The sequence below is a fragment of the Haliotis rubra genome, unplaced genomic scaffold, assembly GCF_003918875.1.
Source record: "Haliotis rubra isolate DU_JTF1 unplaced genomic scaffold, ASM391887v1 Scf1502, whole genome shotgun sequence".
Classification (NCBI taxonomy): Eukaryota; Metazoa; Mollusca; class Gastropoda; order Lepetellida; family Haliotidae; genus Haliotis; species Haliotis rubra.
This window is the reverse complement of record NW_025765451.1, coordinates 55,985-82,094: the sequence shown is the minus strand read 5'-3', so window position 1 is coordinate 82,094 and position 26,110 is coordinate 55,985. Positions and strand designations below refer to the sequence as shown.

Sequence of the window (26,110 nt, the reverse complement as noted above, 5' to 3'; positions counted from 1 at the left end):
GATGACTGTTGTAAATCATGGTAGTACAAATTCACTAAAAGCATTAGAAATTTTAGGGCTTCTCATCCAGCATTACAACGAAGATGCCCAAGATGAAATGATAAATGCTGACCTCTACTGCATCCTTTGCCACGCCCACCACTTTCAGCCATTGGTCAGTCTTGGGATACTCCCCGAGTTGTTCAGGCACCACGTCAGTTGCCAGGCGTGCCTTAGCGACAAGCTGGTCACTGAATAGCTTCACTAGCTTGCTCTGCAATAAACAAAAATCAGCCTCTGAAGGTTGACTAGGCAGCAGTACCTACAGTCTGGAGTCTCAGAAGTTCCATTAGGGCATGGTCAAAATGTAAATGTCTAATAAAAGTTGAAATTTAAGATTTCACTTTGAATGGAACATATGAGTATATGTTGAGCCCCAGTACAATGAACTGCTAATGCCATGTACAAATATACACATATAGGGTTGGCTATTTATATAGATCATGACAATCAATAATTGTAAACAAAATATTGATGAATTATCAATAAATATCAGGGAAGAAACTTGGAGCAAAAAATGCAAATTCCACAAAATCAACATGATCATGGCTGAGTTGAGACATAAAGGATTACTACCAAAAACAGTATTCTGAAAACAAATGGAAGAAGCCCTTGAATGAAGACATTACACCATGTATTGTGAGTGTGACGTAAAACATTATTTCAACATTGTTGTTTAAGTTAGACATTATTGATGACACAATTTTCATACTGATAACTGATGATAATTCTTTCAATTAATGAAATTTGTTATCAATCTTTTTATCCAACCTTAACAAGTACCATAACATACTAGTATTACACTTCATCACATTTTCGAAAAAAATACTGTGACAACAGAAAAGTTTTATACAGACTTGATCATGAAGGCACTCTATTACAAGGAATAAAAAACTTGTATAAGTATTTTTGCAAGCAACTTCAAACCAAAGGAACCATTACACACAAGATTATTTTTTAATAATATCACAAGATTGTTCATGACTTTGCTCATTATTTCTAAACATGTAGTCTTTAAATGATTAATCAGACAATGTTCTTCACTGTTTTGTGTGCTAATACCAGACTCAAAATATTTAAGCATAACAACTGAGAATGGATGCCAACTACATGAATTATAAGTCCCAAAGGATGCAATGACTGATTGACTCATTGGTAACAGTTCCGTTGTAGCATTCAAGTCAATTTAGATAAATATTTCTAACAAAAACTAACAGCATGATCAATGTACAAACTGTCCATAGATTGAACAAATATTACAAAGTTATCAAGTTGGAAGGAATCCCCCAAAACAAAAGTTATTTTGTCTAAAATTGGGATAATTTATGACAGTCAGATTGTTCAAATCATCCAAATTCTATGGTAATTAGCACCTAAAAAACTGCTATGTTTTAAGCTCAGTTGGCTAAAGCAAAAAAATATTTTTGTGTATCATAATATTTTTGCGTATAAGACATGGAAATGAGTTAGAAGTCATAGCATACATGTTCTGCTTCATCAACTGGTTAACAAATAACGGTTAAAACTTAAAATATCACAAGAGAAGCATTTACTTCATCCAACTAACTAAGCACGAAACAGATTTCCGTATATTTGAACAAAGTATTATTGAGTGACACCATAAAGTGTATCTAATATGGTTATCTTGAGACTTGATTGAAATTAGAAACAAGTCACCTAACTTTTTTATTAGGTGTTACTGAAAGACTCCACTGAACTGCCTCCAATACAATTCATCCTTCAACCTATGTTTTTATACTGTATGTTAACATGATATTTTTAATATATTCAGATAATTGATTATTTAACATCTCCTTACTTATAACATGAAACTTGAAACTGGGTGAAAAGACTGCTTAACAAAATGTAGGACCTTACTCAGTGAAATATGTAGTGGTAATTCCAATTTGATAATCAATGTGCATTTCCATCAGAAAGACATCTTCCAAAGTTTCATTGCAATATTTGTAATAGTTTATTTGATATCTGCCTGGTTAAGATCAAACATGAGTAAATGCAAATTTCATCAATGTGATCTGTACCTTATATTTTTTGCCACAAAAGGCTATGAATTACATACAACTAGTTTTCCTTTGCAGTTGTTCTTTTCTAATTGCATCTAACATTGATCAGTTCAGTCTGAAACTAAGGGATAAATGTGTGATGAGTTATTTCCCAATTTTCTTACTTTATTCGTTCATGTTGTTAGCTAACTTAAAACTTGTAACTGTCTTACATCAGTATATGTTAATGAATACAAAAGTCACAAAATGGCAAGCAAAAAGGTTTCAAGGCCTGTTTCCAGCAAAGTACAGCAACGTATGTTTAGCTTTTCTATCTACTTTATTGAAATAAAAGTTTCTGAGCAAGAATTTCTAAGAAAATGGAATTCTGTTCACATTTCACATTTGTTATCATTCATTAATCTACCATCTACCTTTTTCAGGAAAAAGCTAGTGTTGAAATCTTAGCCAATTCTCAATATTATCACAGAGCTTAATATGTATACACCTCACATCTGTGACATGGTGTCATCAATGGAGAATCACATATTCATTACACATGTGAAGATCAGAGCTAGAACTGGTCCTCAGCAACCAATGCTTTCCATAAGAACCAACTGTGCCAACTAAAGGATGTGACTAACAGGATTGGGTGGTCAGGCTCACGGACTTAGTTGAAGTGTGTCGATGTATCCTTATTATATAGATTGATGCTCATGATGTCAATCACTGGATTGTCTTGCCCAGACTCACTTAATTACAGACTGCCATCATACTGCTGGAGTGTTGCATCAGGTTATGTTAAACAATAAGGATAGATGCATATAACCAAAGCAATGGATTTCACACCAATGCCTGTTGTAATAAGGTTCCCTGATCACTGATTGATGAAGAAGTGAAACAAATCTTAAACTTGCTGAATAAATGAGCTATATCAACCATGATCAGTCAAAACACAGTTATCTTGAACAAGAACATCAGTTTCTTAACCATTATGAACAAGAATATCAGTTTCTTAACCATCATGAAATAATGTCATGCTATTTTTGCCCTTACTCACTGTATCAATTAAGGTGTGGTTGGAAAAAGGGATAGAATTTCTTGCCAACACATAATACCAATGTTTCAAAATCTGTTCAGGATTTAAAATAACAAGTTAATGTCAACATATATCACACATAAATTTTAATCTGACAATCAGTAATATTGCAATGTGCAGGAATGTCACCTGCCTTACTTGATGCGGTAAGGTACAGTGTCTCCTATTATGAACCGATTAATATAAACATCAAAGAAAGGGACGTGTTATCAACGCTCATTAATCCTAGTAATAGATATAACTGGCAGTAAGATTGCTTGTACTGCACACAGCACCTTGCTGGTGCTGACGACTATTTGATCGGGAACAAATGTCAAAGATACACTGTAGCCGTGTATAGGGAAGTGACTGATATGCAGATAATTCAAAGCGACACAGGCTGCTATTCTATCATTATGGAATATATTGAATCTATCACCTCCGTATCTCTTATTTCCTTCTGGGTAATTTGCTCGGTCGTAGCACATTGTGTCCTTAGTCCCACGAGCTGTTTCGCAGTAAAGTCAATCATAAACTGAACCATCTTGCATGCGTTGATCGCCTGCTCCACGGGATCTTGCATATCAAAATCACACGACATTTTCACCACGACTAAGATGCAGGTAGTTCCTCAAACATATTTTCTTCTTAATTATCAATCCAAAATGTAATCAGTGCGTGAAGAAGACCATTCTTGGTGAATATTTATGCCGCAATTTGACAGCCTCGTACCAAGGAAAACAGCGGCCATATTGACGATTAACTCTCGCGTTCACGTGATCACAAACGAGATATCGAATTGTTTGCCGCGAAATTTCAGTGACAGGTGCTCCTCGATACATAAGGATGTTGGATAAAACTGATTCGAAGGACAGTTCGAATTTGCCATGGTAACCAATTCTTTTGAATTTCATAGTAGCTTAAACTGTTTGCTGCAATTAACCGTTACAATCACTGTTAATGTAACGTTTCACGATAATGGTGTTGCTCAGTATGTTGTCCTATTTTCGTTCAACACTAAAATAAAATGTTTGGTCCGGAATGCCTCCATAATCATGTTCATACATTTTATGACAAGAGTGCAGTTTATCAGACGCAGCTATTGTAGCTTAAATAAAGGCTCAGACTGCAAACTCTGACCCTTGCTTCGCAGATCATGATATCAGGTCTGCCTCTTCGATCATTTTTAGGTTAATTGTGTTAGGTACCATCGTGTACCCCTCTGACAAAGAGTGAATTAGGGCGGCTTGCAATGCCATTTAAAAAGTGATCAAATGTAACAGTAAATACATATTCTAGTACTTCTGTCAAGTTGAGTCCCCCAGATTCCACAACCACACTCAGACATGTTATTGCCTGCACATTGAGTCAGCAAATTAACATTCACAACAACTCAGTGAAACCTGTTAATCCTCTCACAACAATGAAAACAGTAGGGAAATTATGATGAGTAGACTAATTTTGTCTGATCCGCCGACAAAGTTTACCTGTACAAACACTTATGGTATATAAACCTCAAGAAGGTAAGAAGAAATCATTCAGCATCAACCATGGCTCTATGCGTTGTATGTGTGAAAGAAGTGCGTCCTAGACAACATGCCATCCAGTGCGACAGCTGCGATCAGTGGTAGCATCGCCTTTGCGACACAGGGATCGACACATTCTAAGTAAAAGTTATAAACATTCTAAGTAAAAATCAAACTTAATATATACTATTGTTCAATTATTAATACACGTCTACGAAATCAACGTCTACGAAAGAGTCTGGGTTACGAATCCACCGCGTCTACGAACTGGTTCAGTCTACGAAATCACCGTATCCCATGTACCCTGACCAAAATCAGAATACAGAAACGTACCCATGGATGATTCCATTCTGCATTGTGGAGTTTCCTTGATCGGAACTGTCATACTGTTGTATTAGATGCATTTGATATCGTTTTATAAGCATACACAGTAACAAATATTTCACGGTGCACAACATACACCACTCGCAATCAGCTGAACGGGAACAACTACATACGGTTTCGTTTTTGGGTTGTGGAATATGGACTCGTCTGTTGTTTAGGATACCGGGTACGTTTCTGTAGTTTGTCTTTGTATACAGAAACATACCTGGGGTACATATCTGTAGTACCTGTGCCGACGACCCCTTCAGCGTACATTCCACTGTGGGAGCTGTGCCAAGTTACACTTGTCAGAGTGGTTCACAAGTATCTGATCAAGTGACCAGTTGTCTGACCTCTGTTTTTGCATAAGAAGCAGTGGCTGAGTGGGTTAGATTGCAGACATTGTCTGCTGTCAGTTAGGTGCCTGACTCAGAGTCAGAGGGTAGGTTCTTGAATCCTTAATTCCACTCAACCCCCAAAAGTACAAAAATCTCTACTTTGCTCAGAACGTGTTATCCAAAATTTAACATATTGCATGGCATGTTTTCATTGGCTTTGTGTAATGTAATAATTGTTTATTCCTCATTGGTATGAACCTGTTGAACCCTCTGCTACCAAGAGTTCCATGCAGATAGCCTAGTACCTCTGCCACATCTTGCACAGTCCATTTAGTATGTAAGATTTTCATGTTATTGATGAGTGTACACATCAGAATGAGACTCAGAGTGCATTTTGGTCGCAAAAGAAGAAAAGTCTACATGGTGTGGTCTTTGGAGGAGAAACTTCTCTTGTGAAAGCTGCGCCGTGCCGAATGAGTTTTGGGGTAAATGGCTGTTTGCAGCAATTCTTCCCAGTGGTGGTCTGAATAGACCAAAAATATTTTGAATACCCTGTAAATATCAGTAATGGTAGTAATGATGACATGTAGCTCAGTAGCTACCCATATTATGTGGAGCTTTCTGTTTAGCGTTCATAGCTCATACACTCTCTTTTTTCAGGGTCGAAAGGTATCGTCCAAAGAAGCTCGAGGATCTGATATCGCATGCTGACATAATTAACACAAGTAAGATAACACAAGTATAATTACAAACGAATGTTTTGAAAAATGTAAGTGTTACATTAAATGTTATTGTATTGAATGGACATAAAACTGTACATGTTGAATTGTGTTCTTTCCAATCTGGGCAAATGTGCAAAGACTATGATAGATCTTATAACCCTGGTCACTGTATCAGTGTGAACTCAGTTTTCACTCTCAGCTTCCTTAGGAGTATACATCTCAAGCTGAGGTGTTAAATGATAGGCAGTCATTATCGTAATCTTCTACTCTCTATCCATTCACTGGGAGAAGAAAGTCACATGCATTTTGGTGACTCCACATATGTTACATGTGCTTTAGTTGGGAGCAAGACCAAAGCCCTAGAAACAGTCCAGAGTAAAGTTGTAGTAACTTGTACTAGTGGTGTTCCAATTAATTGAAATAATCGAAGATTGGTCGCCGTGATCATCAGGGGTGGAAATAACTTTAAAACTGCTAGTGTATTTCGGTACAGTGGCACATGTAAAACCACTTGCCCTGATATTTTTTCCACTATAAAGGCCGATTTTCTTCTTGATTTTTAAAATAAACAACATAATTAACATTGGAAAGTCAACTGGACACCAGTACAGCATGATATGCAAATTTGCTTGCCCGACAGAAAAAAACACTGGACTGGGACGTCGGGCAATGGGTTATTTCCACCCCTGATCATACAACCAAACAATCGATGACATTTTCTCATAATCGAACACAAACAATTTTGGAACTGCTGGTTTAGTGTTTGAAACACTTTACTGAAGGAACATATAAGTTGTCAGGGCCTGAAAACGTGTTTAATTCTTAGAAAACTCACTTCACTTACTGAAAAGTCATGACTGAAGATTCCTTGAAGCCTCGGGGAAGTTTAAGTTCATGATATATTAGCTGCATCATTTTACATTGGATGTGAAATTTGCAAACACAAGTTTCGCAGTTTCTAAATAAAACAAATAACAACAGAGAACAAATGTATTTTCTTTACACTTATCTGCAGTAACAACCTGAACAGGACGATCTGAAACATGATGCTAACCAATGTTTTTTTGATGATTGCTCATTGGTAATGAACCAATCATCGATTGTAAGATTTCAACCAATTCCCAACACTAACTTGTCTATGGTCACCGATCCAACATTCCGCTAACTTATCTGTATTTGTGACTTTTCCATTCTTTACATGACCAAGTTATCACAATGCACAGCGCGTCGCTGTATTTAGAAAATCCTATGCTTTGATAATCCTCTGCTTTGTTGTATTGTGCCTTAAGGTTGCGTTATTGTGTTGTAGTTGAGAGATTTGTGGCAGAAGAGAGACTGCCCCACCTGCTGTTCTACGGACCTCCAGGAACAGGCAAAACCAGCACAATCCTGGCTGTGGCAAAACAGATCTACTCACCTAAAGAGTTCAACTCTATGGTCCTCGAGGTTAGTGTGCATCTTGATGGTCCTCATACAGCAAGACATGTATTTTTCCTTATCCTGACTCATGCCAATTATGCTTGCCTCCTTCCTCTTGCGAATGATAGTGGAACACTACAAATCCTTTGAAGTTCCCTTTAAAAAAGCGGACGTATACGATTGGTGGGGCGGTGGGGTAGCCTAATGGTTAAAGCGTTGGCTCGTCACGCTGAAGACCCGGGTTCAAATCCCCACATGGGCACAATGTGTGAAGCCCATTTCTGGTGTTCCCCGCCGTGATGTTGCTGGAATATTGCTAAAAGCGGCGTAAAACCAAACTCAGTCAGTCAGTCAGTCCAAGATTGGTCGTGTTCGATTACGAGAAAACATGTTCGATTGCTTGGTCGTTTAGTCACTGCGTCCAATCTTCGATTATTTAAATTAATCGGACCACCACTAGTACCAGAAACTTTTCTTCCTCCTCTTTATATTTCTTGGTTTGTTAGGGGAAGTGGGCTAGTCTAGTGGTTAAAGAGTCCATTCTTCATGTCAAAGACCCCGGGTATGATTCCCCACATGATTACAATATGTGAAGCCCCTTTCTGGTGTGTCCCTGCCGTGATATTGCTGTAGTATTGCCAGGCCTACCAAAGAAAACTTTCCCACTGTGCAGAAAAACGCAGAAAAGCCCACATTAATCGTGGAAATAGCAACATAAACACATTACCTCACTACTTAAACAGTAAAAACGGCAACGAAAAACTATGAAACTGCCACATTTTTATATCAGTGAACTTTGACCTCTACTGCGCATGTGCATTACGATCCGGGCTTCTTTCCAAATTCTGAGCAACCGTGAATCACCTCGCGAAGAAAAAGTATTAAATATGTCGAAATAATTGCTGTCAATCGTTTCATACGAATGGAACGTAAACTAAACAAGTGTGCACACAAGTATCACGATGATAAATGCCAAATAACACAACAGAAATACTTAAAAAGGAATGTAACTTTTGTCCAAGCTGGAAAGTGTCAACATGCGGTCGAGACTTCCTCTTCCATGTGCGCATGCGCCAAATCGAAGTTGCAGGCGACTTGTTTTATGATGCAGTGTTAGCGATTTAAAGTTGCCGTTTTTACTGTTTCGGTAGCGAGGTAATGTGTTTATGTTGCTATTTCCACGATTAATGTGGGCTTTTCTGTGTTTTTCTGCACAGTTGGAAAGTTTTCTTTGGTAGGCCTGATTGCTAAGAGTGGTAAAACCCAACTCACTCACTCGCTCATAAACATTGAGTCTAGTACTAGATGAATATAAAGATATTACAAAACGAGAGGGTGTTGAATTGGAACATATTCCAATGAGATTTTTGTAAACGTTTACAAATATTGAGTTGGAATATTTTCCATATTTAAGAACCATGAATTTTGTGATGTATTTATTGCACACAGGACAGGAAAACAGTACGATCCATGATGACAAATCAAGCAGATGATGCCTGATGTAAACAAAATGAAGGGAGATAACTCAGTCATGACTATAGATGAAAATAAACAATTAAAAATATTCAATTGAATAATAATACTAATCCCTAGGACACCGAAATTGAATTTGAATTATCCACAAACCAAATGTTTTGTTTGGTTGACACATATTTTGTAAAAAACTGCTTGAATGGAGTTAAAATGTTAATTCAAAATATCAAGGTGGCAAGAGGAAATTTGGCATTATGACATCACTATCGTTGAATAATCTAGTTTGGTTACACAATACTCATCAAATTTCACCTGGTTACACAACACCTGTTAAAATAACCAAATTTATCTCATAATAGCTCTGAGCATGTGACCTTAAATTGTTTCAGCTGAATGCGTCAGATGACAGAGGTATCGGCATAGTCAGGAACCAGATTCTCAGTTTTGCCAGCACAAGGACAATCTTCAAGTATGTACCTCTCTACTAGACATCAAATTGTGATCCTGCATGATGACAGATACTCTGATATGATAGTTTGTGTGAAGATGTGGCCATTTGAGGTCACACAGGTTTCTTTCTTGATCAGCCAGTCAGCATCATGGGCTTATGTATTGGCTCATGTATTGGCTTATTGTCCAACGTGCTGTTTTCAGCCGCAGTCCCAATTCTTGTTAACGCGATAGCTCATGAATTGTAGTACTTATTGTCTTCAAATTTGGTGACAGATTACATTGGGGGATTACGCAGACACCAGTCGATTTGTGTGACCTTGACCTTATTTTCAAGGTCACCATGACTCTTTGACTACTTTTCAAACTCTAGTTAACGTGATATGTCATGCACTGTCGGACCCAATGTCTTCAAATTTGGTGACATCCCACAAATGGGGGATTACACAGACACCAGTTGATTAGGGTGACCTTTCCTTATCTTCAAGGTCACCATGCCACCTTGACCACTTTTCAAACTTATGTAAACGCGATATCTCATAAAATGTTGCACCCAATTTTAGCCTCCGAAGTGAAGAGTATATTGCCATTTCTTACAAATTTAATGTCAGGAAGTAACATAACAGATATCAGGGTAGGGTAGGGTATTAGAGGATGGGCTACTCGAGTAGAAAGTTTGGACCCGTCCCAGCCCTAATACAGACTGATACTGACATTGGATATGTGCATCTGTATCTATACATTCAAATCTACTATATTCCTGAAATATGTTCAGAGTTAGGAGAAGATTCTGAGAAGACACCATGACTACAAACTACATCACACAAAAGATAATCTTCTATGTGACCAAAAGATAAACACTAGTAAATATGTTATAATATTTCATTCTTCTTCAGCAGCGGGGAACATTGCGATGTTAGTGGCAAACACTTGTTGATATTGGTATGAATGTGGAAAGCAAGATCTGCGATAGAATTGGTATTCAGCAACCCATGCTTGTCATAAGAGGCGACTAAAGTACTGTCGGAAATGCTAGAAATATGCTTTTTGAATTATATGTAAAATTCAGAGGTATTACAGTTACTTAAATAACAAATATCACTTTAAGAAACATCTACCTAATGTAGACCGAGGGAATAAATTTTGAGACATGCCCTAAAATGTGTTTTTACTGATGAAAATACCAAAAACTTAGAAACATAACGGGTAGTGGGACATTATTTGATACAAACATTAACTGCCTGTGTTACGTCATCAGCATGCACAGTATCGACAGGTGAAATGGACACCTGAGCACACGCTCGGGGGAGGTGTCATCTCAACAGATGTTTTCTTCAAAATGTTGAATATGTGTACGTATAGTATACGTATTGGTTATGTAAGGGATCATTTGTGTATGTATGTATGTGTGGTTATTTTAAAATAAACATACGAATTACTGTACATTGGAAAGAATCCTATCACTTGTGTTATCTTATCCATTGATTTTAGAAATGTGCAACGTTTTAATAAATGTTTTACATGTCAACAGTATATTTCATTGCAAAAATATGGATGTAATTCGGTCAGTTTAATCTAGTTGTGAACATTGGCCAAAGATTTAACGAAGTCACTGGTGTAGCTTCTTTAGAATATATATATTCTTCTTCTCATAAAGTTTGTAGACCGCCCGTCTTAGTACTCCCTTGTCAAAGTTGTCAAGGATGGTTTTACGACCCGGTTTTGCTTTTGAGACGGTTCCCTGTCTTGTCTGATTTGTTTACAGTATTGTAAACTTGTTGGTAAGACATACCAACAGCTCTACAAGTTCTGTAATAAACCCTTTCTAAACTAATGAAAGGTTTACCTCTGTCTTTTTCAAGCACAAAATTCTTATAAACCTTTGCAACAATTGACTGCAAATAGTTGGCCATAGTGGACGCTGTGATAAAGATGTGCATGCATGACGGGAAACTTATTTATCAAGACTTCACATTTATATTAATATTTCTTCAATAAAGAAACGGTAATTAAGTAAAGTAACACAAACATTCAACATTTATTTGTTAAAGAAAAACGTTGATTCATTTTTTTTTACACCACCTGTATTATTAGCATAAATGTAAAGACTATTTAAGATTTCTGTTGTTGAACTCTGAAAAAATCCTAAGTTGTTGTTTTGGTACCATATTCTCTCCTGTAAACTGCCCTTTAATCGATGTGAATGTTAAATCGATTGAAATAAAAATTAGGTACACTATAGGCGAGTTGATATATTGACAACATAGTACATTTATCACCTTTATCAAAGTATTAAGGTTAAAAAGCATTTTCTATCATTTCCGACAGTACTTTAACAGGATCAGGTGGTCAGGCTCACTGACGTGGTTGACACATGTCATTGTGTCCCAAATGTGTAGGTCAGTGCTCATGAAGAAGAATAATGACAATTATTATGGATATACAACTTGTGTATGCTTGACAACGACATTAGAATCTATGTCGAAACGTCGCCTCCACAGAATAAAAGAAGTTGTATATCCATAATAATTGTCATTATTCTTCATCAACTCAACTTCTAAAATGCCCATCAAAGAAATGCTCATGAAGTTGATCACTGGATTGTCTAGTCCAGACTCGATTATATACAGACGTCTGCCATGCAGGTGAAATATTGCAGAGTGAGGCATTAAGCAACAAACAAAGGAAGGCATTCAGATCGGAATATCTTATATTTTCTATCTCAAACACAAACAAAGAACATTGTATCACTAATCTCTCTGCCAGCGAAGGTGGGTAGTATTTTAGTCATTAGACACTGGTCAGTGGTCATCAGAGTTTGTTCCTGTCTGTAATCTGAAAATGTAGGACAAATGACTTTGAATCGTTGTACACATTTAGAAAGTGGTCAGATGTAACGTATGTTATATTTGGGATTACACTTTCTCAGTAAAGTACAGATTCATGTACTTTTGGCCGGGGGAGCAGTGCCAATTAACACTTCTCAGAGGGGTACACAAAGTCCTTAGTCTAGACTACCAGTTGTCCGACTTCTATTTTAGTGGAAGTCGTGGTGGCTAAGTGGGTTGGGCGGCTGACTTTGTGTGCTGGCGATTAGGTGCCTGACTCTGAGGGTGTGGGTTCGAATCCCGGGTGGGATCATCCCAACAAAAGTACTAGAATCTGCACTTTACTAAGAAAGTGTAATCCCAAATATAACATATGTTATCTGCTAAAATACCTGCCAAAACATAATGATGTTAATTCTTTTAAATACAAAAGTCATCAATAGCATCCTCACATATCTACTTTACTCAGAAGGAGTAGTCCCATTTATGACAAATGTTACATTAGACTACTTTCTAAATGCCATTGTGTATGTGTAGCCTTTGGAGCCATGCCAATTATACTCTTGTCAGAGGTGAGGTGAAAGTGGGTTTAACGTCATGCTTGAGAATATTTCGCTCATATGACGACGTGCATGCGTGTGTATGTGTATGTGTATGTCTATGTGCGGCTGCTTGTACTAGCCCAGACTGAAGCTGGTTTTATAGTGCCAGCCCACTGAGATACCATGCCGCAGTGAAGCATGAATACCCCACTCAGACACATTATACTGACTCCGAGCCGACCAGTCCTTGTTGTACCCATTAATGCCGAACGCCAGGCAGGGACCAACAAGTACCATATTTTAACGTCTTTTGGTGTGACGTGGTCGGGGATCGAACCCGCGACCTTCCGCTCTGCGGGCGGACGCTCTAACCACTACACCACGGAGGCGGCCTCTTGTCGGAGGAGTACCCAGAGTCTGTGATCAGACATCCAAGTTATCCGCAGCAGCTTAGATCGTTGCTTTGTGTGCTGGTGATTGACTTCCTGACTCTGAGAGTGTGGGTTCGAATCATGAATGGGACTCACCCATTCTGAATTTCTCAATGTACTAGAATCTGTACTTTACTGAGAAAGTAGTCCCAAATGTAGATAGATGGCCTTTGAGGTTACTAGTTAGATCTGATTGTCAGACTGTGTGACATGGTTGATGTAATTTTGATCCTACAGATGTAACAGAGGTGTGTGAAACCAAACATACCAATCACTGGTTTAACCCTACTTGTTTGTTTGCAGGCTAGTTTGATATAACCCCAAACCAGAACAAACCAAACATATGTATACATTTTATGTCTTTGCTTTATATTTGTGAGGCAGTTTATGACAGATCTTTGGATTCGTCAGAGTCTACTGCCCTGAAAAGTCGTTTTACCCCCAATGATGTGATTTGTTATTATTTTCAGGTCTGGCTTTAAGATAGTCATTCTGGATGAAGCTGATGCTATGACTCGGGATGCTCAGAATGCTCTCAGGAGAGGTAGGTTACCATGGCAACTCAGTAGCATCAAGGAGGAGGATGTCTCTAATTATTCAAAACTTGCATCTGTGTGACCCGAATATGTGAAATGCAACTTTTGTATACATTGCAAACTGCACCAGTTTTGGGTCTTTTATTCATTGATGTAATATTAACACAAATGTAGATGAGATTTGTTTTCTTGTATTCACGGAGGTGAGCTTCAGTACCTTGTGTTTTGTTACAGTGATTGAGAAGTTCACAGAGAACACCCGATTCTGCATCATCTGCAACTATCTGTCCAAGATCATCCCAGCCCTGCAGTCTCGATGTACCCGCTTTCGATTCGGTCCGCTGTCCACACATCAGATGGTGCCGCGACTGGAACATGTCATAGCACAGGAGGGGTAAGCTGGTAGGACAAAACATCTCAACAGTAAGCTGGTAGTACAAAACATCTCAACAGTCAGCTGGTAGTACAAAACATCTCAACAGAAAGCTGGTAGTACAAAACATCTCAACAGTAAGCTGGTAGTACATCTCAACAGTAAGCTGGTAGTACAAAACATCTCAACAGTAAGCTGATAGTACAAAACATCTCAACAGTAAGCTGGTAGTACAAAACATCTCAACAGTAAGCTGGTAGTACAAAACATCTCAACAGTAACTGGTAGTACATCTCAACAGTAAGCTGGTAGTACAAAACATCTCAACAGTAAGCTGGTAGTACAAAACATCTCAACAGTAAGCTGGTAGTACAAAACATCTCAACAGTAAGCTGGTAGTACAAAACATCTCAACAGTAAGCGGGTAGTACAAAACATCTCAACAGTAAGCGGGTGTAGTACAAAACATCTCAACAGTCAGCTGGTAGTACAAAACATCTCAACAGTAAGGCTGGTAGTACAAAACATCTCAACAGTAAGCTGGTAGTACAGAATATACTCAACAGTAAGCTGGTAGTACAAAACATCTCAACAGGCAGCTGGTGGTACAAAACATCTCAACAGTAAGCTGGTAGTACAAAACATCCCAACAGTAAGCTGGTAGTACAAAACATATCTCACTAGTAAGGTGGTAGAACAAAACATCTCAATAGGAGTGTGGTAGTACAAGCATATCTCAATAGTAAGGTGGTAGTACAAGCATATCTCAATAGTAAGGTGGTAGTAATAGCATATCTCAATACTAAGATGGTGGTACAAGGTTTATCTGAATATTAAGGCGGTAGTACAAGGTATCGCTCAAAAGTATGGTGGTAGTACATGGCATATCTCAAGAGTAAGGTGGTAGTTCAAGCATATCTAAGTAGTAAGGTGGTAGTAATAGCATATCTCAATACTAAAATGTAAAGCGGTAGAACACGGTATCGCTCAAAAGTATTATGGTAGTACAAGGTATAGCTTAATAGTATGGTGGTAGTTCATGGCATATCTCAAGAGTAAGGTGGTAGTTCAAACATATCTCAATAGTAAGGTTGCAATACAATTCCTTCCTTAATAGTGTGGTAGAAGTACAAGGCTTATCTCACATGGTAGTACAATACTATATGTGACAATACTCATGTCTGACTGTTCAGAACCCTCAGTTGTGAGGGTCACTATCACGTAATGAAGCAGCAGCACGATTGCATCAGCAGGTGCTGTGGCTCATGCCAAGGGAGACTACTAATCACTAACTGTTAGATCTTAGCTATAACCACAAGTTCATGCCCAGCCCCTGCCATAAATGTGGGGATCATTATTTATTGTTAAGAATATTTCTGGACCTCAGTGAAGTGAATGTCATATTTCCATGTCAGTTGTTTCTGATGTGCACTACAAAAACTTGACTTTATTTCAAATAATTATCACCTTTTTTTCGCTTCTTACAGGATTAATGTGACAGAAGATGGGATGAAGGCTGTGGTTACCCTGGCAACTGGAGACATGAGGAAGTCTCTCAACATCCTACAGGTGAGTCATACCAGAACACCCCTTGGCTCTGCCAATGCAAAATATTAACTTCAATGCGGTCTTTGGTCATTTTCAAAATGTGTATGTGCTTGCGTACGTGCGAGCGTGCGCGCGAGAGAACATCCCCACCCACTCACCCACCCCTTTTGGATCTGCCAAGAGTGGCTGTCAGTTACCGTTTGACATCACCAGTTGAGAAAAGAATTACTACCCCATGTACCATCCTACGCCTATTCAACCCCTCTAATTCTATGTACAAAAAACTTGCCTTATATGTGTCGGTATACAGTAATTATATCTCTGCCCCTCCTTATAAACAATTTTGATGTTGACTCTTGGCTACACAGTTGTCCATGGTATTATTCTGAGAAATCCAGATCTGGAACATACCGCACTAAGAAACTAATGATAATGTACATTAATTGTCATGTCTCGAAAATACACCATTATGTGCTTCCTGGAATACTTGCCTCCAAATGTACGTACTTATATGTTTGCCCATGCAACACTGTCTCAGTGTTGAGTGATTGAGATGTTACACCTTTTAATTACAGTGTAAGATCTTCAGCATTTCGGTTTCCAATTCAGTGCTTGTATTTGACGTTCATTGTTGTAGGAAGTGAAACTTGTTCCATTTTTAGTTAGATTACTACCCAGTTTCCTAACTCATGTAAATAAAGTCAGGACTTGTGTCCTTTGTAGAGGGATTTGTATTTCCCTTAAACAATCAACACAGATGAAGACGTTTGAAGTTTCACAGGGCTCCAGATAATTTTTCAACATCAGGGAGTACGTACTCCTTATTTTTTAAATATAGGAGTACTGGAAAAACTTTCAGAGTACTGAATTGAATTTAATGGAGTATGTGATCTTGTGTTTCATTTCATATATGCTCCTCAACATTGCTACTCTTGTGTAATCTGGTAAAAAACAATAAAACAATACTTTTTTCAAATAAATACGTCTGTAAATGATTCTAAGACCATACACCACTGCTGTGGTGCATATCTGCTACTGTTTCTAAATTATTTCCTACTGTATCGTGCATATTTTTTATCCGTACATACGCCGATACGGACCTTATCTGGAACCCTGGTTTCAACTCTGGCATTGCATTGTTAAAATTTGACCTTAAATAAATTCCCACTTTTAATCATTAATTGTTTGATAAATAATTTTCAATTTGCCTGGCCAGGTCACATGGAGTTCTTGATGAATGTCTAAACTTGTGACTTATCACGGAACACCAGCTGACACACTTCACAAGGTTCTGGTAGTCATAGTGACACGTTGTGTTGTTTCAGAGTGCGTCCATGGCCTACGAGGAAGTAAATGAAGACAACGTGTACACCTGCGTGGGACATCCTCTCAGGAGGGACATCGAGAACATCGTCAACTGGGTCCTCAACGAAAACTTCACAGCGGCGTACAACAGTATCCTTGAGTGTGTTAACTGTGATCTGAGAAACTGATAATGATTATCTATTCTGGGGTGTACTAACTACCGACCCATGACCTTCAGTATGGACTAGTTACAGCTATGACTCACAGCTCGTCTGGCTTTTTGTGATTAAATTTATATCTGACACAGCTGAGGTATAACAAAAAGATGTTTAAAATGTGTCCTGCCCATAATACTGCGTGGCCCTTGGCATCACTGCATGCACATCTCCCTGTAAACACAGTAACTGCAACATTACGCCTAGTTTCACCTTAGATCTCCTCAACACACCTGTTGGCATCACTGCATTCACATCTCCCTGTAAACACAATAACTGTAACATTACGCCTAGTTTCACCTTAGATCTCCTCAACACACCTGTTGGCATCAGTGCATGCACATCTCCCTGTAAACACAACTGTAACATTACGCCTAGTTTCACCTTAGATCTCCTCAACACACCTGTTGGCATCACTGCATGCACATCTCCCTGTAAACACAACTGTAACATTACGCCTAGTTTCACCTTAGATCTCCTCAACACACCTGTTGGCATCACTGCATGCACATCTCCCTGTAAACACAGTAACTGCAACATTACGCCTAGTTTCACCTTAGATCTCCTCAACACACCTGTTGGCATCACTGCATGCACATCTCCCTGTAAACACAATAACTGTAACATTACGCCTAGTTTCACCTTAGATCTCCTCAACACACCTGTTGGCATCAGTGCATGCACATCTCCCTGTAAACACAATAACTGTAACATTACGCCTAGTTTCACCTTAGATCTCCTCAACACACCTGTTGGCATCACTGCATGCACATCTCCCTGTAAACACAATAACTGCAACATTACGCCTAGTTTCACCTTAGATCTCCTCAACACACCTGTTGGCATCACTGCATGCACATCTCCCTGTAAACACAGTAACTGTAACATTACCTAGTTTCACCTTTAGATCTCCTCAACACACCTGTTGGCATCACTGCATGCACATCTCCTGTAAACACAATAACTGCAACATTACTTAGTTTCACCTTAGATCTCCTCAACACACCTGTTGGCATCACTGCATGCACATCTCCCTGTAAACACAATAACTGTAACATTACGCCTAGTTTCACCTTAGATCTCCTCAACACACCTGTTGGCATCAGTGCATGCACATCTCCCTGTAAACACAATAACTGTAACATTACGCCTAGTTTCACCTTAGATCTCCTCAACACACCGGTTGATGTTGACTCCATCGTCTTGACACCGAATGATTATTCACATACACAGAGTTGTTTCTGTGATGCAGCACCCTGATGCTAATTGTACACCTTGAAGATGTACCTGAAGTATTGGTTATACAGGATCATATGTCTTTGGACCGCCTCCGTGGTGTAGTGGTTAGAGTGTCCGCCCAGAGAGCGGAAGGTCACCGATTAACTGAAATAATCGAAGATTGGTCGCAGTGACTAAACGACCAAGCAATCGATCATGTTTTCTCATAATCGAACACAAACAATTCTGGAACACTTGTTTGCATAAACAATATTTTTCACAAGGTTTGTTTTGTCTGTTACATTTCATGACCACTACAAGCTCGTTCCAAGTCATGGTTGAATTTATCTTCAAGACTCCAAGAAATTAATGTTCCTAACCTACTAGTCATCCTTTAAAGATGTGAAATTTGCCAATGCCTTTTGTGCAATTTGCAAAAACACCAAAGAACTACGGGGTTTTTTCTTTATTTTTTTTGTCCATTAACAAAAATAATCAGGAAAATTTCATAAATGACGCTAACCAATTATTTTGATGATTGATCAGTTGTAATGAACCAATCATCAATTATGAGATTTTGACCAATTCCCAGCACTACTGTCCATGTAATAATAGATGTTAAAATATGGTACTTGTTGGTCCCTACCTGGTGCTCGGCATTAATAGGTACAACAAGGACTGGTCGGCTTGGAGTAGGTAAAATGTGTCTTAGAGGGGTATTCATGCTTCACTGTGGCATGGTATCTCAGTGAGCTAGCACTATAAAACCAGTTTAAGTCTGGGCTAGTACAAGCAGCCACACAAACACGCATGTCGTCATATGAGCGAAATATTCTCAAGTAAGACGTTAAACCCCATTTCACCTCACCTCATGTCTGTATTTGTTGTTTAACACCACACTCTACAATACTCAACTATATGGAGGCGGTCTGTATATAATGCAGCCTGGACCAGACAATCCAGTGGTCAACATCATGAGCATCAATCTACTCAATTGGGATACAGTGACATTAAGTTACCATCGTGATGTATGTTTGGTCAACTTCAGTTATCTCCCTTACCTATGTGAGACATCAGCCACCTGAAGGTGGCCAAAGGCCTGGCCCTCCAGGACATCCTGACCGAGGTCCACCAGTACGTCCATCTAGGTAGGTCAACACTTGATTGTCATATTGGATTCACAAGAGGAGTCCGCCTCCGTGGTGTAGTGGTTAGAGCGTCCGCCCGGAGAGCGGAAGGTCGCGGGTTTGATCCCCGACCGCGTCATACCAAAAGACGTTAAAATATGGTACTTGTTGGTCCCTGCCTGGCACTCGGCTTTAGTGGGTACAACAAGGACCGGTCTGCTCGGAGTCAGTATAATGTGTCTGAGTGGGGTATTCATGTTTCACTGCGGCATGGTATCTCAGTGGGCTAGCACTATAAAACCAGCTTTAGTCTGGGCTAGTACAAGCAGCCGCACATACACATACACACGCATGCACGTTGTCATATGAGCGAAATATTCTCAAGCACGACGTTAAACCCAATTCCACCACCACCACCACAAGAGGAAGGTTTTACACTGGATATACCAATATTCCAGCAATATCATGTTGGGGGACAGAAACAGAAGTTAGCTTCACACATTGCACTCATGTACAGAACTGAACCAGGGTCTTCGGCCTGACAAGCAAATGCTTTAACCACTAGGCTACCCCACTATTCCAGTTGATGAAAAAAACTTTGGCCATGCAGAATATCAATATTGCTTTGGCTGTATAGGTTATCAATTTGACTATGGTCATAGAGATATACTTACTTTGGCCATACAGATTCTCAAAGATTATGATTGGCTCGTCACGCCGAAGACCCGGGTTCGAATCCCCACATGGGTACAATGTGTGAAGCCCATTTCTGGTGTCCCCCGCCGTGATGTTGCTGGAATATTGCTAAAAGCGGAGTAAAACCAAACTCAATCAGTCAGTCAGTCAGTCAAAGATTATGAAAATTATATCTGGCTGTACAAATTGTCAGTTGTATCATACTAGGAATTATCAAAATAATTTTACATGTAAACAAAGTTACTTTGGCCCAAAACATTATCAAAATTGCTTTTGTCCAACAGATTATCAAAATAACTTTCGGCAGACAGAATATAAAGTTACTGTAGGCCATTTGAATTATCAAAGTTACTGTAGGCCATTTGAATTATCAAAGTTACTTTAGGTCATCTATTATCAAAGTTACTTTAGGTCATCTATTATCAAAGTTACTTTTGTCTGTATTGATTATCAAAGGTACTTTGGGCCATATGAACAATCAAAGGTACTTTGGGCCATGCAAATAATTAAAGTTGCTTGAGGCCATGTGAATTATTAAAGTTCGACTGTAGGCCATAGGAACATTTTGAAAGTTCCTTTAAGGCCATACAAATAAATACAGTTATTTTGCGCTATAAGAATGATCAAAATTACTTCAGGCCTTGTGAATGATCAAACTTACGTTATGCCATCTTAATAACTGAAGTTACTAAGGTCACATGAATTATCCAATTTACTAATTGACAGTTGCTACATTGTTCCTCTCTGCCTCAACAGTTGACCTGCCAATCCATGTGCGAGTCTATCTGCTGGAGAAACTGGCTGACATAGAGTAAGTGTACCTTCAATACCATAGGGGCCAGAACTGACGGAGTGGGTAAAACAGCAGCAGCAGCAGCAGCGCCGTTATGTACAGTCCTGATTCGTTGTTGTGAGTTTGTTTCAGAGATAATTAATTCCGACATGCTGGTCTGACTGTTCTGACTTGTACTGAGAATATAAAAAAGCCTTGATGCAGAGTGATTTGAAAGTTCACCTGTAGTGTGGAGAGGCCTCGAGACTCTCACTTGGAGTGGTATTATATCACAGTAAAAGATATGATTTAACTGAAACAGACCAGTGGCTATGGGACCTTTACTGAAATATCAGCTTCCATTCCTGGGGAATGTGACTGGTCACAACATCTTGCTTATATTTCAGGTATCGCCTGGCATCAGGAACCAGTGAGAAGATCCAGCTGAGCTCCATGATTGCTGCATTCCAGACTGCACGAGACCTGCTGGTCAGCGAGGCCAAGTGACCACCTTGGATACTGTGGGACAAGTGACACAAACTTTGACACTGTGGGAGGTGGTTAGCGTGGCCCTGTGACACAGACTTTCATACTCACGGAGGTCTTTTTATCTAGGTCTCGTGACACAGCCTTTGACACCATGGAGGTTGTTAGCAATGCAAAGTGATACAGCCTTTGACATCATGGGAGGTTGTTAGCAATGCAAAGTGATACAGCCTTTTACTCTATGGGAGATGGTTAACAAGGCCAAAGCTACCTTTGTATAAATTGTATATATAAATCAGAATGTCATCTTGCATTGTGTTCATGTTTTCATTGAGGCCATGTAGGGTGATGAATTGATGATATTCCGTCTTCATGAAGGGCCTGGATAACCTAGAGGTGTTGTTTTTCATGCTTGAGACACTGTGGCATTCGAACAAGGTGTTAAACTCATTCCTATTGTATACTGGAGTGAAATGTCATAGACATATGAGAACATCCTTATTACATTACACTTTAGAAAAAAGTTAGGACCACACAATTTTACTGATTACTGTGTTATTACATTTCCTGCACAAACTTTTCAAATTTATAAATTCTAGGTAATACCCAAAGTTGCAAACTGAACGTTAACCCAGAAATCTATAAAACCAGAATTCAGTGTGAAACCAACAAATAGCAAAATGAATACATGACACATTTTGATCTTGCGGGGGGTATTAAAATGAACTCCATCCGTGCGTCCGTGCACATTTGTCTTTTCCGGAGCATAACTTTAAAACCGTTCAATGTTTCTTCACCAAACTTGGCACATAGATAGATCTGGTGGTCTACTGGTGCCTTTTGGTAGTTTTGGATTTCTGATTAAAATACTTTTTGTGTTCCATGGCAACAAGTTTGACTTAAGCTGAAATTGGTGGTAGTGCTCTTTTCCGGAGCAGAACTCTAAAACCGTTCAATGTTTCTTCTCAAAACTTGGCACATAGATAGGTCTATTGGTGAACTGGTGCCTTTTGGTAGTTTTGGATTCATGAATAAAATATTTTGGGCATTTCCATGGCAACAAGTTCGACTTAGCCTGAAATTGGTGGTAGTGCTCTTTTCCGGAGCTGAACTCTAAAACCGCTCAATGTTTCTTCACCAAACTTGGCACATACATAGATCTGGTGGTGTATTGGTGCCTTTTGGTAATTTTGGATTTCTGAATAAAATATTTTTGGCATTTCCATGGCAACAAGTTTGACATAGACTGAAATTAGTTATAGTGCTCCTTTCTGGAGCAGAACTTTAAAAACCTTTCAATACTCTCCTTGCACTTTTCTATATACACACCTAAATATTTGACATAATCATAACTCGTAGACATAATCATGAAGAATATTTTGCTATTGCGGGGGATATTGATGACTTTGTCTTCTTGTTAGGAAGTTATTCTCATGTATTCATGTTCATCCAAATCGCAAAATGTTCTACAACTGTCAGTTATATTATCAAATTCACTAGGTTCACAAGCCTGTACAAATCACTGCAAGCAAAGTAGTCACAATAACGATTGTAGGAAAAAAGATCCGCAGGAAAAAAGTCCTCGGTAAAAAAGTCCTATTGTAATAAAAACCTATTTATTCATCAAGTTTGATGTCAAATATTTTAGAAAAATATTGATAGCTCACACATATGGGTTATTAAATAGTCAAATTGATCTTTTATCTTTTTAATGACTCAATAGACATTCCCGACCTATGCTGTATGGCGTGGCGTGGCGTGGAAACAGAATGAATATGAGTCAGCAGACATTAATATTCTGTAGTAGGAGTAAAGCTGAAAACCTCTAATGTATACAGGATCTGTCTATTTTACATTTGTTGTATGAAAATACAATACATGAATGTCACTAAACGCTATGAAAAACTAAAAAAAATATTCTTTTGTCAAAAATTCATTTTTCAAAATAGCACTTTTTTCTGAGGATTTTTTTCTGCCCACCACAATAACAGTTCAAACAAGAGTTGGAATACAAGTTGTAGTGGCAGCATTGAACTATATCAGTGTCTGATAAGTCAGCGATTATAGAATTATAACCTGGCTGCACAAGTTATCAAGTTTCCCAAAATAGTCCTAAAATGTTAACTTCACACCTACTGCTTATCTTGATGTAATATGAGAGAATAGGGACATGTGTTTGCCTACATATGTAGTCCCGATTCCTTCTTGAAAGTTCTATACAATTCTGGATTAGTCCACATCCTCCAGAAGATTCCAGATTACACTGGGCGACGAAAAGCATCAAAATACAGTAGTTTCAGCACAAAGGCTAACATTATTTAGTAATACATTCATGACAACTAAGTATTTACAAAAAAACCAATGTTATGAAATCTTCTGACTCTTAACTTTAAAAAGTGCAATATAACTTTGGAATAATTACACTTATATTCAACACTAAAAAAGATTGAAATGCATCTTCACAGAAAGAAAGAGGTCAGGACAACTCCAGTTATCATTGGACAATACTTTACATCAGTCTGGATATTTAGATAAAAACAAGTCAATGTCCCAGTGTTAAAAAAATTAAATTTTGCATTATTGAAACATATATTCCCCAACACCTGCATAGTAACATACATCGGGAAAGCCAGGAGTATTTTCTTAGAAGTCTTTGAAGCGGCAGTAAAATCTCCACCACCTTCGCGGATTAATCACGAGAAGCTCTTTGACATCCACCGCTGTATCACCCACGATGAACAAACAACTATCACTGTCACTGAAGTAAACACCGGGGTTTTGTGTAATGACGTTCAGTTCTATTCAGTTTGCATTTACATGACGTTCAATTGAAGTAACTGTTGGAAAATGGTTTTGATTGTTTGAATAAATATGATATGATATAAATGCTGCAATCATCCCCAATATATACTCAACCAAGATATCGCGCGTGACCTCTCGTTCATTCAGCGATAGGTTGCTGGAAACCAGTTCCATTCCTGAATCCCAAAATGGTATTCAAGGTGTGCATCTCATTGGAAGGAGTCGACCGGATGTAAGTCTTAATAGCGCATGTTAAAACTAGCACTTCAAAGGCAGAATGAAAACTAACAGATCAGGGTCTTAGTTTATACGGGTGTAATTGAAGCTAAATTGCGGCACCGCACGCACTCACTTAATTTTATATGTTTTTTTTTCAGTTTTAAATACGATTTTATGTGTTTTCCTCGTTGAGCCCAAATATCCTCCAAATAGACCACCCGAATCCCGCAAACTGGGAGTTAGCAGCTAACTATGTTTAACATCTACACCTGTCATTGAAGTTGCCGGTGTGTTCAGTGACACCCACACAACCCTATAACAACCACACGCAACCCTATAACACAACCTTATAACACAACCCTACACAACCCCACACAACCCTATAACAACCCCGCACAACCCTATAACAACCATACACAACACGCACACTACCACAGACACCGACCAGACTACCGATACCATTTGTTTATACTAATTTCAAAGGCTAGACACCCTCGTCACAGTCTCACAGTCCCGGAACAAGAGCATTTTCCCATCCGCCTCATTCACAGAGTCCATGAAGTAAGTCTAGATTTTCTTTCCTTTTCAGTTTCAAAATCTAAATTCTCACGTTAGCCTACCTTGAAATCAAACCGTGTCGAAATGCATGGATACATCTACGGAGAGCGGGTGATCAGGCGCGTATCGGCTGGTGAGGCTCACTGACTTGGTTGACACACGTCATCGTATACCAACTGCGAAGATCGATGCTCATGATGTTGATCACTGGATTGTGTGGTCTGACACGATTATGTAGATATTAGCTGGAATATTGCCAACAAACAAATCAAACACAGGAGAACATGGCGGTCAAAGTTCTGACTGAGGAAAACTCAACAGAATGATGTAAGTGACGAGAAACAGTAGCTACTGATATATGTGAGCCAGACGCCATCGTTCTCCATTCTCCGTTTTACCTTTAACTGAATATTTTATATGCGATTGAAAGCATCATAAGAGGTTTTTACTCTCATTGCATGCAAACATTTTAAGTTGTCATGTGCTCTCAGTGCATGCAAGCATTCTAAATGGCCATGAACTCTCAGTGCATGCAAGCATCGTAACAAGAACATGCAAGCATTCTAAGTGGTCATGTACGTGCATTCGTTTCAATCAACAATGAATTCTAGCTGTCCTTTATGTTGGTAAATAAATGCTATTCATGAATATTTCCATCTTTCCCCTCAGCATTATCTGACCTTCATCATTACCTTAGTAGTTTGTCCATTCATCGATCTTGATTCAAGTCGTAATTAAGCTACTGGCAATACGACTATCTGATATGGAGATGGTGCAAGCCTAATAATATTAAACATAATTACACTTGAAGCACTAAAACATCGCGGGACAGTAAAACTGACGTAAGCTGAACCCTTGGCGATCCACTCACGGACACTCATCTGTGTGGTGAGGTTAATATTTAGAGACGGAATGACTCCTTTCTTGTTCTAACTCCATTGTGTCTTTCTTGTGAACTCGGTTGGGAAGTCTCATCGCTCTTTGGTAAAATTAAATTTCCCTTTTCTTCTTCCATATCGCCCCCTTGAGATGACTGTGAAAAG

The 26,110-nt window shown here is 38.8% G+C and overlaps 2 protein-coding genes and 1 long non-coding RNA gene across 4 annotated transcripts in view; 1 reads left to right on the top strand and 2 right to left on the bottom strand.

Annotated features, from left to right (window-relative positions):
- The window catches only part of LOC124270289 (kinase suppressor of Ras 2-like), a 51,462-nt gene extending 47,699 nt beyond the window's left edge, over positions 1 to 3,763 (bottom strand). Inside the window, 2 exon segments of the mRNA XM_046705329.1 lie at positions 113 to 253; positions 3,560 to 3,763. Coding sequence (XP_046561285.1) covers positions 113 to 253; positions 3,560 to 3,721 — 303 coding nt within the window. The 5' untranslated portion in view covers positions 3,722 to 3,763.
- A 101-nt stretch (positions 3,764 to 3,864) lies between these two features.
- LOC124270290 (replication factor C subunit 5-like) lies at positions 3,865 to 21,799 on the top strand. Of its 2 annotated transcripts, XR_006896716.1 has the most exons (12): positions 3,865 to 4,010; positions 6,008 to 6,072; positions 7,379 to 7,515; positions 9,351 to 9,430; positions 13,683 to 13,756; positions 13,983 to 14,142; positions 15,609 to 15,690; positions 16,995 to 17,124; positions 19,478 to 19,555; positions 20,987 to 21,041; positions 21,410 to 21,611; positions 21,683 to 21,799. XR_006896716.1 is itself a non-coding variant. In XM_046705330.1 (11 exons), the coding sequence occupies exons 1-11, from the start codon at positions 3,967 to 3,969 to the stop codon at positions 21,507 to 21,509; spliced, it is 1,005 nt and encodes a 334-aa protein (XP_046561286.1). In that variant the 5' UTR covers positions 3,865 to 3,966; the 3' UTR covers positions 21,510 to 21,669. The 2 variants fall into 2 exon arrangements, 1 of the variants encoding a protein (XP_046561286.1); XM_046705330.1 differs by lacking the exon at positions 21,683 to 21,799 and having other exon boundaries at positions 21,410 to 21,669.
- LOC124270292 lies at positions 6,905 to 7,191 on the bottom strand. The gene is made up of 2 exons (XR_006896719.1): positions 7,073 to 7,191; positions 6,905 to 6,975 (listed from the first exon to the last, which is right to left on the bottom strand). It is a non-coding gene; the product is annotated as an uncharacterized LOC124270292 (long non-coding RNA).
- Positions 21,800 to 26,110: the final 4,311 nt, after the last annotated feature.

Excerpts from the sequence above, each read along its gene's own strand:
- LOC124270290 (XM_046705330.1), top strand. The coding sequence starts at position 3,967 with ATGTTGGATAAAACTGATTCGAAGGACAGTTCGAATTTGCCATG. Across the intron at positions 4,011-6,007 it reads GACAGTTCGAATTTGCCATG|GGTCGAAAGGTATCGTCCAA; the intron begins GTAACCAATTCT and ends CTCTTTTTTCAG. Across the intron at positions 13,757-13,982 it reads TCAGAATGCTCTCAGGAGAG|TGATTGAGAAGTTCACAGAG; the intron begins GTAGGTTACCAT and ends GTTTTGTTACAG.